This window comes from Oncorhynchus gorbuscha, linkage group LG04 (genome assembly GCF_021184085.1).
Source record: "Oncorhynchus gorbuscha isolate QuinsamMale2020 ecotype Even-year linkage group LG04, OgorEven_v1.0, whole genome shotgun sequence".
Classification (NCBI taxonomy): domain Eukaryota; kingdom Metazoa; phylum Chordata; class Actinopteri; order Salmoniformes; family Salmonidae; genus Oncorhynchus; species Oncorhynchus gorbuscha.
In genome coordinates, this window is record NC_060176.1 from 2979860 (window position 1) to 2994749 (window position 14890).

Consider the following 14890-nt stretch of genomic DNA (forward strand, 5'->3'; position numbering starts at 1 on the left):
CACACAGCAATGTATTCTTAAACATGGGGAGATGTGTGATCCTACTACCCTTTTGTGGTAGTTTGGGGTAATATAACTAATCGACGGCCATTACACAGAGCTGGTTAACTACTGGGGTGTACCCAGCTAACGCACAACGTTCTGAGAACCATATGTTTCCTAGAACTTGGTGAGTGAGTGGTTGTGCCATGGTTATTTTGCATACAACCTTCCCACAACTTTCTGGGAATGGTGCAGGATAGTTGCTTGGCTTTGAACATTCTCAACACATTTCAGGAACTTGACAAAAAAACATAATTGTATTGGTATTTCATTACTTTAACAGAACGTTTCCTAAAAGTTCAAACATGGTTACATTGCATTTCAATTTTGGTAATGTTCTTGACATTGGGAATGTTCTCAAATAATTAAGAGAATGTTAAGAACCAACATTCTTCTGTGTGAATGTCAGTACTTCAGCATAACATTTCCTACAGGTTTCCTCATGGTTCTATTTAAAGTAAAGTTCTCAAATTGAGCTGAGAACATTAAAGAAAAATTACCATAAAAACTACTAGAAAACTTTAGTAATGTTCAGAGAACATTCTAAGAAAGTTATTTAAAAACATATACATTCTGTTCTTAGCATCAACAAAACTCTCTCTATCCTCTCTTGTTAAGTGTGTTCAGGTGTGTTGGCCGCGCCCATTAATTGGCCCCACCTTATCTTAATGAGTGCTTATTTCCTTTTAAATGGGGTCTGTTTGAATAGACAACATTAACAGCTTTGTATGTGCAAAAAAACATGGCATGCTAGTTCCATCCTGGTGGGGCAGTGGACTAATTCCATGGATAGAGAACATTAGGTTCAAATCTCATTGATGCAGTGACACAAAAAAATGCATGTGTTTGCATGATTAATGACTAAGGAAATGAATTTCTATGTTTTCAATCATGCTTGGACTTCAACAAAGTGAACCCAAAATAAGCTATCAGTGTTATTAAATGTCTTATTGGAACATTCAGTGAACGTTTTAAAGAAGTTATTCTAAAACCTCCAAATAACCTATAATGTCTATTCTCACAGTGTTAAGAAAACGTTCAAGGAATCAGAGTAAAACGTTCTCACAACCTCCCTACAACCTAAACATAAACATTCCCAGAACAGGCTAAATGTTATTTTCTGTTCTTAGAACATTTAAATAAAGAAATCTGTTTTACCGGTCAGGAAACGTATGGCTTCGTTCTCGCAACCAACGTGAAGCCAAAAACATACATTCCTATAACTTTCAAGGAACCAAATGTGCTAACTGTGTATTCACTAGGAATCAAATGTGCTAACTGTGTATTCACTAGAAACCAAATGTGCTAACTGTGTATTCACTAAGAACCAAATGTGCTAACTGTGTATTCACTAGGAACCAAATGTGCAAACTGTGTATTCACTAAGAACCAAATGTGCTAACTGTGTATTCACTAGAAACCAAATGTGCTAACTGTGTATTCACTAAGAACCAAATGTGCTAACTGTGTATTCACTAGGAACCAAATGTGCAAACTGTGTATTCACTAGGAACCAAATGTGCAAACTGTGTATTCACTAGGAACCAAATGTGCAAACTGTGTATTCACTAGGAACCAAATGTGCAAACTGTGTATTCACTAAGAACCAAATGTGCTAACTGTGTATTCACTAGGAACCAAATGTGCAAACTGTGTATTCACTAAGAACCAAATGTGCTAACTGTGTATTCACTAAGAACCAAATGTGCTAACTGTGTATTCACTAAGAACCAAATGTGCTAACTGTGTATTCACTAGGAATCAAATGTGCTAACTGTGTATTCACTATGAACCAAATGTGCTAACTGTGTATTCACTAAGAACCAAATGTGCTAACTGTGTATTCACTAGGAATCAAATGTGCTAACTGTGTATTCACTAGGAATCAAATGTGCTAACTGTGTATTCACTAGGAATCAAATGTGCTAACTGTGTATTCACTAGAAACCAAATGTGCTAACTGTGTATTCACTAAGAACCAAATGTGCTAACTGTGTATTCACTAGGAACCAAATGTGCAAACTGTGTATTCACTAAGAACCAAATGTGCTAACTGTGTATTCACTAGAAACCAAATGTGCTAACTGTGTATTCACTAAGAACCAAATGTGCTAACTGTGTATTCACTAGGAACCAAATGTGCAAACTGTGTATTCACTAGGAACCAAATGTGCAAACTGTGTATTCACTAAGAACCAAATGTGCTAACTGTGTATTCACTAGGAACCAAATGTGCAAACTGTGTATTCACTAGGAACCAAATGTGCTAACTGTGTATTCACTAGGAACCAAATGTGCTAACTGTGTATTCACTAGGAACCAAATGTGCAAACTGTGTATTCACTAAGAACCAAATGTGCAAACTGTGTATTCACTAAGAACCAAATGTGCAAACTGTGTATTCACTAAGAACCAAATGTGCAAACTGTGTATTCACTAGGAACCAAATGTGCAAACTGTGTATTCACTAGGAACCAAATGTGCAAACTGTGTATTCACTAAGAACCAAATGTGCAAACTGTGTATTCACTAGGAACCAAATGTGCAAACTGTGTATTCACTAGGAACCAAATGTGCAAACTGTGTATTCACTAGGAACCAAATGTGCAAACTGTGTATTCACTAGGAACCAAATGTGCAAACTGTGTATTCACTAAGAACCAAATGTGCAAACTGTGTATTCACTAAGAACCAAATGTGCAAACTGTGTATTCACTAGAACCAAATGTGCAATTCACTAGGAATCTGTGCTAACTATTCACTAGGAACCAAATGTGCAAACTGTGTATTCACTAGGAACCAAATGTGCAAACTGTGTATTCACTAGGAACCAAATGTGCAAACTGTGTATTCACTAAGAACCAAATGTGCAAACTGTGTATTCACTAAGAACCAAATGTGCAAACTGTGTATTCACTAAGAACCAAATGTGCAAACTGTGTATTCACTAAACTGAACCAAATGTGCAAACTGTGTATTCACTAGGAACCAAATGTGCAAACTGTGTATTCACTAGGAACCAAATGTGCAAACTGTGTATTCACTAAGAACCAAATGTGCAAACTGTGTATTCACTAAGAACCAAATGTGCAAACTGTGTATTCACTAAGAACCAAATGTGCAAACTGTGTATTCACTAGGAACCAAACGGTTGATATGAAACATCCCCCTGTCAGTCAGACAAAGATATGAAACATCCTCGTCAGACAATAATGATATGAAAGTGAGACTGAACTGAGATTGACTGGGGCAATGTAGTCTCGACTCTCCACAACCCTGTGCTTTATTCCACACACACCACACACACGTCTTCACAGCTCAACACCCACCAACAGACCCCAGTGCATTAGGGAGACAGATTGTGTGTGTGTGTGCCCTTAGGTATGAGTTTTCAGCTCTGACAGATAAAGGCCTCTTAATGTCTATTAATACACTCACAATGGACGGCCATCTCTCTCTATAGGCCACTTCTGTTTCCTCTCCTCTCTCATCACCTTCTCCTCATCCAGCTATAATTCTCAACAGTTCCTCTCCTGTCTAGCAGAGATTAATTATTAACAGCCTTAAACATCTAATATTTCCTTCCTTCTTTTCCTCCCTCCCTCTATCCATTCACTCCTCCTTGTTCTGAAAATCTCAATTTCCTTCCCTCTCCTCATTGTGTTGTGTGTGTCTGAGTGTGTCTATGTCTGTGTGTGTGTGTGTGTGCATGTATGTGTGTGTCTAGTCCCTAACTTGCATGTCAGAGTTGGTGAAGGTGCAGCCGGACAGGTAGTTGGTGTGCATGGCAACCGACTTCTTCTTGGCCGCCAAGTTCTCATCCTTGTCCAATGAGAGAGGGTACACTGAGCACTTATTATCCAATCCCCTGTTAGACACAGACAGACAGACAGACAGACGAGAGAGAGAGAGTTGTAGGGCATTACTTTAACATCAAGCCCTCAAGCCAGTACTTCAGCATCAAGCCAATACCTTTCTTGGGGCTAAGGGGTTAAAGGTCAGAGGTTAGGGTAAGACTAACCCACAGGCGATGGCACAGCCAGAGGGGGCGTAGGCACACGCCATCACCCACGTAGTCGGCATGGTCACTGCATGTTCCTAGAACACAGTGTGCATATACATTAACGTAAATAAGCCTGGTTAAGACCGCTCCACCATGGGACTGAATTAGGCTGTCATTAGTGCACTCACACACTCCGGCTGCTTTTACTAACCTTATTGGTGGTGAAAGCATCCCATACGATGACCTTCCCATCCTGGTAGACAGAAGACAAGGAAAATGAATGAAGAAGGGAGGAGAGAGGCGAGAGAAGGGAAGAAGGGAGGAGAGAGGCGAGAGAAGGGAAGAAGGGAGGAGAGAGAAGGGAAGAAGGGAAGAAGGGAGGAGAGAGAGCGAGAGAGGGAAGAAGGGAGGAGAGAGAAGGGAAGAAGGGAAGAAGGGAGGGGAGAGGCGAGAGAAGGGAAGAAGGGAGGAGAGAGGCGAGAGAAGGGGAAGAAGGAGGAGAGAGAGAGGGAAGAAGGGAAGAAGGGAGGAGGAGAGGCGAGAGAAGGGAAGAAGGGAGGAGAGAGGCGAGAAGAAGGGAAGAAGGGAGGAGAGAGGCGAGAGAAGGGAAGAAGGGAGGAGAGAGGCGAGAGAAGGGAAGAAGGGAGGAGAGAGAGAGGAAGAAGGGAAGAAGGGAGGAGAGAGGCGAGAGAGAAGGGGAAGAAGGGAGGAGAGAGAAGGAAGAAGGGAAGAAGGGGGAGAGAGGCGAGAGAAGGGAAGAAGGGAGGAGAGAGGCGAGAGAAGGGAAGAAGGGAGGAGAGAGAAGGGAAGAAGGGAGGCGAGAGAAGGGAAGAAGGGAGGAGAGAGGAGAGAGAAGGGAAGAAGGGAGGAGAGAGGCGAGAGAAGGGAAGAAGGGAGGAGAGAGGCGAGAGAAGGGAAGAAGGGAGGAGAGAGAAGGGAAGAAGGGAGGAGAGAGAAGGGAAGAAGGGAAGAAGGGAGGAGAGAGAAGGGAAGAAGGGAGGAGAGAGGCGAGAGAAGGGAAGAAGGGAGGAGAGAGAAGGGAAGAAGGGAGGAGAGAGGCAAGAGAAGGGAAGAAGGGAAGAAGGGAGGAGAGAGGCGAGAGAAGGGAAGAAGGGAGGAGAGAGAAGGGAAGAAGGGAAGAAGGGAGGAGAGAGGCGAGAGAAGGGAAGAAGGGAAGAAGGGAGGAGAGAGGCGAGAGAAGGGAAGAAGGGAGGAGAGAGAAGGGAAGAAGGGAAGAAGGGAGGAGAGAGGCGAGAGAAGGGAAGAAGGGAGGAGAGAGAAGGGAAGAAGGGAAGAAGGGAGGAGAGAGGCGAGAGAAGGGAAGAAGGGAGGAGAGAGGCGAGAGAAGGGAAGAAGGGAGGAGAGAGAAGGGAAGAAGGGAAGAAGGGAGGAGAGAGGCGAGAGAAGGGAAGAAGGGAGGAGGAGAGAGGCGAGAGAAGGAAGAAGGGAGGAGAGAGAGCGAGAGAAGGAAGAAGGAGGAGAGAGGCGAGAGAAGGGAAGAAGGAGGAGAGAGAAGGGAAGAAGGGAAGAAGGGAGGAGAGAGGCGAGAGAAGGGAAGAAGGAGGAGAGAGGCGAGAGAAGGGAAGAAGGGAGGAGAGAGGCGAGAGAAGGGAAGAAGGGAGGAGAGAGAAGGGAAGAAGGGAAGAAGGGAGGAGAGAGAAGGGAAGAAGGGAGGAGAGAGGCGAGAGAAGGGAAGAAGGGAGGAGAGAGAAGGGAAGAAGGGAGGAGAGAGGCGAGAGAAGGGAAGAAGGGAGGAGAGAGAAGGGAAGAAGGGAAGAAGGGAGGAGAGAGGCGAGAGAAGGGAAGAAGGGAGGAGAGAGGCGAGAGAAGGGAAGAAGGGAGGAGAGAGAAGGGAAGAAGGGAAGAAGGGAGGAGAGAGAAGGGAAGAAGGGAAGAAGGGAGGAGAGAGGCGAGAGAAGGGAAGAAGGGAGGAGAGAGGCGAGAGAAGGGAAGAAGGGAGGAGAGAGGCGAAAGAAGGGAAGAAGGGAGGAGAGAGGCGAGAGAAGGGAAGAAGGGAGGAGAGAGGCGAGAGAAGGGAAGAAGGGAGGAGAGAGAAGGGAAGAAGGGAGGAGAGAGAAGGGAAGAAGGGAGGAATGAAGAGGAAGAGTAATTGATATAAGTGGAGTCAGGGAGTTCAGTACCATGGACAGGGCTGTGACCAAAACACACTAATGACAGTAGAATAGAAGGAGGATAGGGGGATAGGGTGGAGAGGGAGGAAAAGAGAGCAGTTTGTGTGTGTGCATACCTGTGAGGAGCTGACAATGCGTCGTTTGTCTTTGCACCAGTCCATACAGAGCACCTTGTTGCCATGGCCCTTCAGTGTCCTCCGAGTCTTCATGTTTAACTCACCAAGAGCTTCCGCCTTCTCAGCTACCTTCTCCACTACACACACACACACACGCGGTTAAACACTCTAGTAATGACAATGAATTGTCGTGTAAATTAATACATATGATATTTATTTGATCATCCTGTTGCAGGAAAACTTTTCTGCAATGCTCTCTATTCACTATCTTCTGGTAGTTTATCTAATGCGGTTTCATGGCCGCGGGCACATCTCTGGAAAATCAGATGATTTTTGGCATGAATATCAAATTCAATTGGGATATAATAAAGGATATAATAACCGTTTCTGCATAACTTTCATGTTTAGGGTACAGACAGTAAACATTTTGTGCATCGCGAGGCCCCTCTCCCTCCCATTAAACTCACACTCCACATCGTGCAGCTTCTTCCGCTCCTCCTCGAGCTTCTTCCTCAGCGTCTCGCTCTCCGCCTTCAGCGACTTCAGAGTCTCGCCGCTCGCAAGGCCCTGGCACGCCATCTTTAGAGAGGGTGAACGAAAGAAGGGAACGGGGAAAAGACAGAAAAGGGAACAGCAAGAGCAGATGTTTTTTAGTCGCGCGCTGGCTGCGCCCGTCAAGGCGGCTCTGCCTTCCTACAGCTGGTGCGTATTCATTACGCCGATTCTGTTGCAAAACGTTTCTGAAACGGAAGCAAACGGAACGAAACGGAGAGACCTACCTGCATTTTCCCAATATGAATTCTCGTTTTTGTTTGGACTAATGAATATGCCCCTAATGCTGCTGCCGCGCTGATGTGCTCCCTCTCCCCCGCTCTCTCTCCCTCTTTCCCCGTCTCTTGTCTCACTCGCTCTCTGGCAAGTCTCTACCTCTTTCTCTCTCCCTCTTTCTAGATCTCGGTTTTTCTCGCTCCAGAGAAGCCACTATGACTGTCTTTGGTAGTAATTGCACTAAATATAGCCTAACTTTCCTCTAATAATATTCATTTAAATACTTGACAGAAAAATCACATTTTCCATATTTTATTTTACCACATTGCAGTTTCCTTGTTTAAATGTATGTTATTTTCCTTTGAAAGGTGTTTTTGCACCTATTGTTGTTTAGAGAAGTGAAAGACAAGGTTGCTGTAAGTGTGGATGAGCTGCCAGAGAGAAGGGAGTACAGATAAAATGAGGTGGTGAATTCATCCAGCAATGGTGCGTGCGTGAGGCTCGCTGCTACTGTATATCAGACAGATAGGGAGGCTGCATTCTCAGATGGGGTCCTCTCCAACCCCCTAAAAATACATCAAGAATCTCAAATCTACCCCTATTCCCTGGGAATTTGTGAAGATCTTAAAGGATTGTATTGGTCCAGGAAGGAGACATTAGATTGGTTAGAGTCAGAGGTTAGAGGTCATGGATAAAGAGACGTACAATCTCCATGCATAGTGAGCAGTAGTTGATGGGTTCAGTCTTGATGTATAGATTCATCAAGGGGCGGTTCTCCGAGCAGCTGTCACACGGCCCGAAGGTGATGGCCAAAAACGTCTGGTCACACATGGCTGCAGCTGATTAACCACAGACCTGTATAGAGGAGAAAAGGAACACAGTGTCAACATTCAGGTATGAGAAATAACACACATACACACTGTTATCGAATCCCATGAAGGGAGCATTGCTATTTTGTGTGTGTGTGTGTGTGTGTGTGTGTGTGTGTGTGTGTGTGTGTGTGTGTGTGTGTGTGTGTGTGTGTGTGTGTGTGTGTGTGTGTGTGTGTGTGTGTGTGTGTGTGTGTGTGTGTTAGAGAGAGAGAGTGTGAGTGTGTGTGAGATAGAGAGAGAGAAAGAGCGCGAGCTAGAGAGAGAGAGAGAGAGAGAGAGAGAGAGAGAGAGAGAGAGGAGAAAGAGCGCAAGCTAGAGAGATAGGGAGAGAATGTGTGTATGTGTGAGTCAGTTAGAGAGAGATAGCGAATAAGAGACTGAGCGAGAGGACAGAGGGAATGAGAGAGAGGGAGTGAGAGTGTGTGTGTAGGTATGTGTGTGCTGACAGCTGTATTGACGATAAGCAGTGGGGAATCTCCCTCCTGCCTGATCCTGCTCAGAGAAGGGGAGAGCATTAGGCCTATTTTAGGAGATGCATGGACACACACACACTTGGATGTACATTATTACACCATATAATGGTGGGGATCGGTAACTGCCACTGGTAGTGATAGTCTGGGGAATGAATCATAGACATGCAGATATGGATATGGACCTGCAATATACAGTGTGTAGAAATAGAACAGATATATAATGACCTGCAATATCTATCTGTTCTATTTCTATAGTGTCTAATGAACTGCAACATAGACACTGCAGCAATAGAACAGATAAATAATGAACTGCAATATACACAGTGTAGAAATAGAACAGATAAATAATGAGCTGTAATATACACAGTGTAGAAATAGAACAGATAAATAATGAGCTGCAATATACACAGTGTAGAAATAGAACAGATAAATAATGAGCTGCAATATACACAGTGTAGAAATAGAACAGATAAATAATGAGCTGCAATATACACAGTGTAGAAATAGAACAGATAAATAATGAGCTGCAATATACACAGTGTAGAAATAGAACAGATAAATAATGAACTGCAACATAGACACTGCAGAAATAGAACAGATAAATAATGAGCTGCAATATACACAGTGTAGAAATAGAACAGATAAATAATGAGCTGCAATATACACAGTGTAGAAATAGAACAGATAAATAATGAGCTGCAATATACACAGTGTAGAAATAGAACAGATAAATAATGAGCTGCAATATACACAGTGTAGAAATAGAACAGATAAATAATGAGAAATGCAATATACACAGTGTAGAAATAGAACAGATAAATAATGAGCTGCAATATACACAGTGTAGAAATAGAACAGATAAATAATGAGCTGCAATATACACAGTGTAGAAATAGAACAGATAAATAATGAGCTGCAACATAGACAGTGTAGAAATAGAACAGATAAATAATGAGCTGCAATATACACAGTGTAGAAATAGAACAGATAAATAATGAACTGCAACATAGACACTGCAGAAATAGAACAGATAAATAATGAGCTGCAATATACACAGTGTAGAAATAGAACAGATAAATAATGAACAGAGAAATAGAACAGATAAATAATGAACTGCAACATAGACACTGCAGAAATAGAACAGATAAATAATGAGCTGCAATATACACAGTGTAGAAATAGAACAGATAAATAATGAACTGCAACATAGACACTGCAGAAATAGAACAGATAAATAATGAACTGCAACATAGACACTGCAGAAATAGAACAGATAAATAATGAGCTGCAATATACACAGTGTAGAAATAGAACAGATAAATAATGAACTGCAACATAGACACTGCAGAAATAGAATAGATAAATAATGAGCTGCAATATACACAGTGTAGAAATAGAACAGATAAATAATGAGCTGCAATATACACAGTGTAGAAATAGAACAGATAAATAATGAGCTGCAATATACACAGTGTAGAAATAGAACAGATACAGTTGAAGTTTACTGGACATCTACTTGTGCATGACACAAGTCATTTTTCCAACAATTGTTTACAGACAGATTATTTAACTTATAACTGTATCACAATTCTAGTGGGTCAGAAGTTTACAGACACTAAGTTGACTGCGCCTTTAAACAGCTTGGAAAACTCCAGAAAATTATGTCATGGCTTTAGAAGCTTCTGATAAGCTAATTTACATAATTTGAGTCAATTGGAGTGTCCCTTTGCTTGACATCATGGGAAAATCAAATGAAATCAGCCAAGACCTCAAAAAATAAAATTGTAAACCTCCACAAGTCTGGTTCATCCTTGGGAGCAATTTCCAAATGCCAGAAGGTACCACGTTCATCTGTACAAACAATAGTACGCAAGTATAAACACCATGGGCCCACGCAGCCGTCATACCACTCAGGAAGGAGACGGGTTCTGTCTCCTAGAGAAGAGCGTATTTTGGTGCGAATCCCAGAACAACAGCAAAGGACCCTGTGAAGATGCTGGAAGAAACAGGTACAAAAGTATCTGTATCCACAGTAAAACGGGTCCTATATCGACATAACCTGAAAAGCCGCTCAGCAAGGAAGAAGTCACTGCTCCAGAAATGCCATAAAAAAAAGCCAGACTACGGTTTGCAACTGCACATGGGGACAAAGATTATACTTTTTGGAGAAATGTCGACTGGTCTGATGAAACAAAAATAGAACTGTTTGACCATAATGACCATCATTATGTTCGGAGGAAAAAGGGGGAGGCTTGCAAGCCAAAGAACACCATCCCAACCGCGAAGAACGGGGGTGGCAGCATCATGTTGTTGGGGTGCTTTGCTGCAGAAGGGACTGGTGCACTTAACAAAATACATGGCTATATGAGGAAGGAAAATTATGTGGATATATTGAAGCAACATCTCAAGACATCAGTCAGGAAGTTAAAGCTTGGTAGCAAATGGGTCTTCCAAATGGACAATGACCCCAAGCATACTTCCAAAGGTGTGGCAAAATGGCGTAAGGACAACAAAGTCTAGGTATTGGAGTGGCCATCACAAAGCCCTGACCTCAACCCTATAGAAAACTTGTGGGCAGAACTGAAAAAGCGTGTGCGGGAAGCTTGTGGAAGGCACCCAAAACGTTTGACCCAAGTGAAACAATTTATAGGCAATGCTACCAAATACTAATTGACTGTATGTAAACCTCTGACCCACTGGGAATGTGATGAAAGAAATAAAAGCTGAAATAAATAATTCTCTCTACTATTATTCTGACATTTCACATTCTTAAAATAAAGTGGTTATCCTAACTGACCTAAAACAGGAATTTTTACTAGGATTAAATGTCAGGAATTGTGAAAAACTGAGTTTAAATGTATTTGGCTGAGGTGTATGTAAACTTCCCTCTTCAACTGTATAGAATGTCTTGCAATATCTATCTGTTCTATTTCTGCAGTGTCTATATTGCAGTTCATTAGGCACTGAAGAAACAGAACAGATACATAACCACAATCTGATACAGACAAATACTGTATAAATACATAGTTGGCTGTAACATATACATAAGGGTGGAGATATGCATTACACACAGTAGAAATAGAACACTACATTACACACAGTAGAAATATAACACTACATTACACACAGTAGAAATAGAACACTACATTACACACAGTAGAAATAGAACACTACATTACACACAGTAGAAATAGAACACTATATTACACACAGTAGAAATAGAACACTACATTACACACAGTAGAAATAGAACACTATATTACACACAGTAGAAATAGAACACTGCAGTCTACACACAGTAGAAACAGAACACTGCATTACACACAGTAGAAATAGAACACTGCAGTCTACACACAATACCCCAAAATGACAAAGTGAAAAAAAAAAAAATACCTTATTTATTCAGACCTTTTTCTACAAGACTCAAAATTGAGCTCAGGTACGGTTTCTATTGATCATCCTTGAGATGTGTCTACAATTTGATTGGTGTCCACCTGTGGTAAATTCAATTGATTGATCGGACAGGGACACACCTGTCTTTATAAGGTCCCACAGTTGACTGTGTATGTCAGAGCAATAACCAAGCCATGAGGTCGAAATAATTGTCTGTAGAGCTCCGAGACAGGATTGTGTCGAGGCACAGGTCTGGGGAGGGGTACAAAACATTTCTGCAGCATTGAAGGTCCCCAAGAACACAGTGGCCTCTATCATTCTTAAATGAAAAAAAGTTTGTAACCACCAAGACTCTTCCTAGAGCTGTCCGCCCAGCCAAACTGAGTAATCGGGGGAGAAAGGCCTTGGTCAGGGAGGTGACCAAGAACCCAATGGTCACACTGACTGAACTCCGAGTTGCTCTGTGGAGATGGGAGAACCTTCCAGAAGGACAACCAGCTCTGTAGCACTCCACCAATCAGGGCTTTATGGTAAAGTGGCCAGATGGAAGCCACTCCTCAGTAAAAGGCACATGACAGCCCACTTGGAGTTTGCCAAAAGCCACCTAAAGGACTCTCAGACCATGAGATCAGAGACCTGATCATGTGGTCCGAAGAAACCAAGATTGAACTCTTTGGCCTGAATGCCAACGTTACGTCTGGAGGAAACCTGGCACCATCCCTACAGTGAAGCATGGTGGTGGCAGAATCATGGTGTGGGGATGTTTTTCAGTGGCAGGGACTGGGAGACTAGTCAGGATTGGGGCAAAGTTGAACGGAGCAAAGTACAGAGAGATCCTTGATAAAAACCTGCTCTAGAACTCTCAGGACCTCAGACTGGGGCGAAGGTTCACCTTCCAACAGTACAACAACCCTAAGCACACAACGCAGGAGTGGCTTCGGGACAAGTCTCTGAATGTACTTGAGTGACCCAGCCAGAGCCTGGACTTAAAACCTGATCGAACATTGCTGGAGACCTAAAAATAGCTGTGCACCAACGCTTCCCATCCAACCTGACAGAGCTTGAGAGGATCTGCAGAGAAGAATGGGAGAAACTCCCCAAATATAAGTGTGCCAAGCTTGTAGCGTCATACACAAGAAGACTCGAGGCTGAAATCGCTGCCAAAGGTGCTTCAACAAAGTACTGAGTGAAGGGTCTGAATACTTACAGTACCAGTCAAAAGTTTGGACACACCTACTCATTCAAGGGGTTTTCTTTATTTTTACTATTTTCTACATTGTAGAAGAGCAGTACTAGTGAAGACATTAAAACTATGAAATAACATATGAAATCATGTAGTAACCAAAAGTGTTAAATCAAAATATATTTTATATTTGAGATTCTTCAAAGTAGCCACCCGTTGCCTTGATGACAGTATTGGCCAACTGGAAAGTGTCTTCACTGACATTTTCAACCTGCCCATGACGGAGTCTGTAATACCAATATTTCAAGCAGACCACCATAGTCCCTGTGCCCAAGAACACTAAAGTAACCTGCCTAAATGACTACCGACCCAACCCGTCTGTAAATGACTACCGACCTGTCTGTCGCCATGAAGTGCTTTGAAAGGCTGGTCTTGGCCCACATCAACACCACTATCCCAGAAACCCTAGATCCACTCCAATTTGCATACCGCCCCAACAGATCCACAGATGATACCATCTCTATTGCACTCAATACTGCCCTTTCCCACCTGGATAAAAGGAACACCTATGTGAGAATGCTATTCATTCACTAGAGTTCAACACCATAGTGCCCTCAAAGCTCATCACTAAGCTAAGGACCCTGGGACTAAACACCTCCCTCTGCAACTGGATCCTGGACTTCCTGACGGGCCGCCCCCAGGTGGTAAAGGTAGGGAACAACACATCCGCCACACTTAGCCTCAACACAGGGGCCCCTCAGGAGTGCGTGCTCAATCCCCTCCAGTACTCCCTGTTCACTCATGACTGCATGGCCAGGCACGACTCCAACGCCATCATCAAGTTTGCCGATGACACAGTAGTATGACCGATCACCGACAACGATGAGACAGTCTATAGGGAGGATGTCAGAGACCTGATCGTGTGGTGCCAGGACAACAACCTCTCCCTCAACGTGATCAAGACAAAGGAGATGATTGTGGACTACAGAAAAAGGAGGACCCGAACACGCCCCCATTCTCATCAACGGGGCTGTAGTGGAACAGGTTGAGCGCTTCAAGTTCCTTGGTATCCACATCACCAACAAACTATCATGGACCAAACACACTAAGACAGCTGTGAAGAGGGCACGACAAAGCCTATTCCCCCTCAGGAGACTGAAAAGATTTGGCATGGGTCCACAGATATTCAAAAGGTTCTACAGCTGCACCATCGAGAGCAACCTGACTGGTTGCATCACTGCCTGGTATGGCAACTGCTCAGCCTCCAAACGCAAGGCACTACAGAGGGTATTGGAAGGCCCAGTACATCACTGGGGCCAAACTTCCTGCCATCCAGAACCTCTATCAGGTGGTGTTAGAGGAAGGCCCGAAAAATTGTCAGACTCCAGCCAACCTAGTCATAGACTGTTCTCTCTGCTTCTGCACGGCAAGAGGTACCAGAATACCAGGTCGAGGTCCAAAAGGCTTCTTAACAGCTTCCCCCACCAAGCCATAAGACTCCTGAACAGATCATCAAAGGGCTACCCAGACCCCTCTTTATGCTGCTGCTACTCTCTGTTTATCATCTATGCATAGTCACTTTAACTCTACCTACATGTACATATTACCTCAACTACCTCAACTAACCGGTGCCCTCGCAATTTGACTTATTTTACTGCTGCTGTTTAATTATTTATTACTTTTATTTTCCTTAACACTGGGCTGTAAGACATACACAGTACTAGAGATAAACACACAGTTGTAGAAATAGAACTATATTATTAGGAAGTTAGTAGCTGCCATTGTGCCGTTGAGCAGGGCGCTTGCTGCTATATGGGAAGGGCCCGTAAGTAAGCATTTCACTGTTAGTCTGTACCTGTTGTTTACATCTGACAACAAACACGTTATTTTATTAGAATATTACCCCTA

The 14890-nt window shown here is 43.1% G+C and overlaps 1 protein-coding gene across 2 annotated transcripts in view; it reads right to left on the bottom strand.

The window, feature by feature from the left end:
* Positions 1 to 3302: 3302 nt before the first annotated feature.
* LOC124033545 (guanine nucleotide-binding protein subunit beta-5b-like) overlaps positions 3303 to 14890 on the bottom strand; it is a 279536-nt gene continuing 267948 nt past the window's right edge. The window contains exons 1-6 of one of the 2 annotated variants that reach the window (XM_046345581.1): positions 7073 to 7231; positions 6761 to 6872; positions 6294 to 6430; positions 4257 to 4298; positions 4064 to 4140; positions 3303 to 3910 (exon numbers count right to left, since the gene is read on the bottom strand). In XM_046345581.1, coding sequence (XP_046201537.1) covers positions 3766 to 3910; positions 4064 to 4140; positions 4257 to 4298; positions 6294 to 6430; positions 6761 to 6872; positions 7073 to 7078 — 519 coding nt within the window. In that variant the 5' untranslated portion in view covers positions 7079 to 7231 and the 3' untranslated portion in view covers positions 3303 to 3765. Of the gene's footprint in view, positions 3911 to 4063; positions 4141 to 4256; positions 4299 to 6293; positions 6431 to 6760; positions 6873 to 7072; positions 7232 to 7766; positions 7917 to 14890 lie in introns of those variants that run through there. The other variant, XM_046345580.1, reaches the window with a different exon arrangement.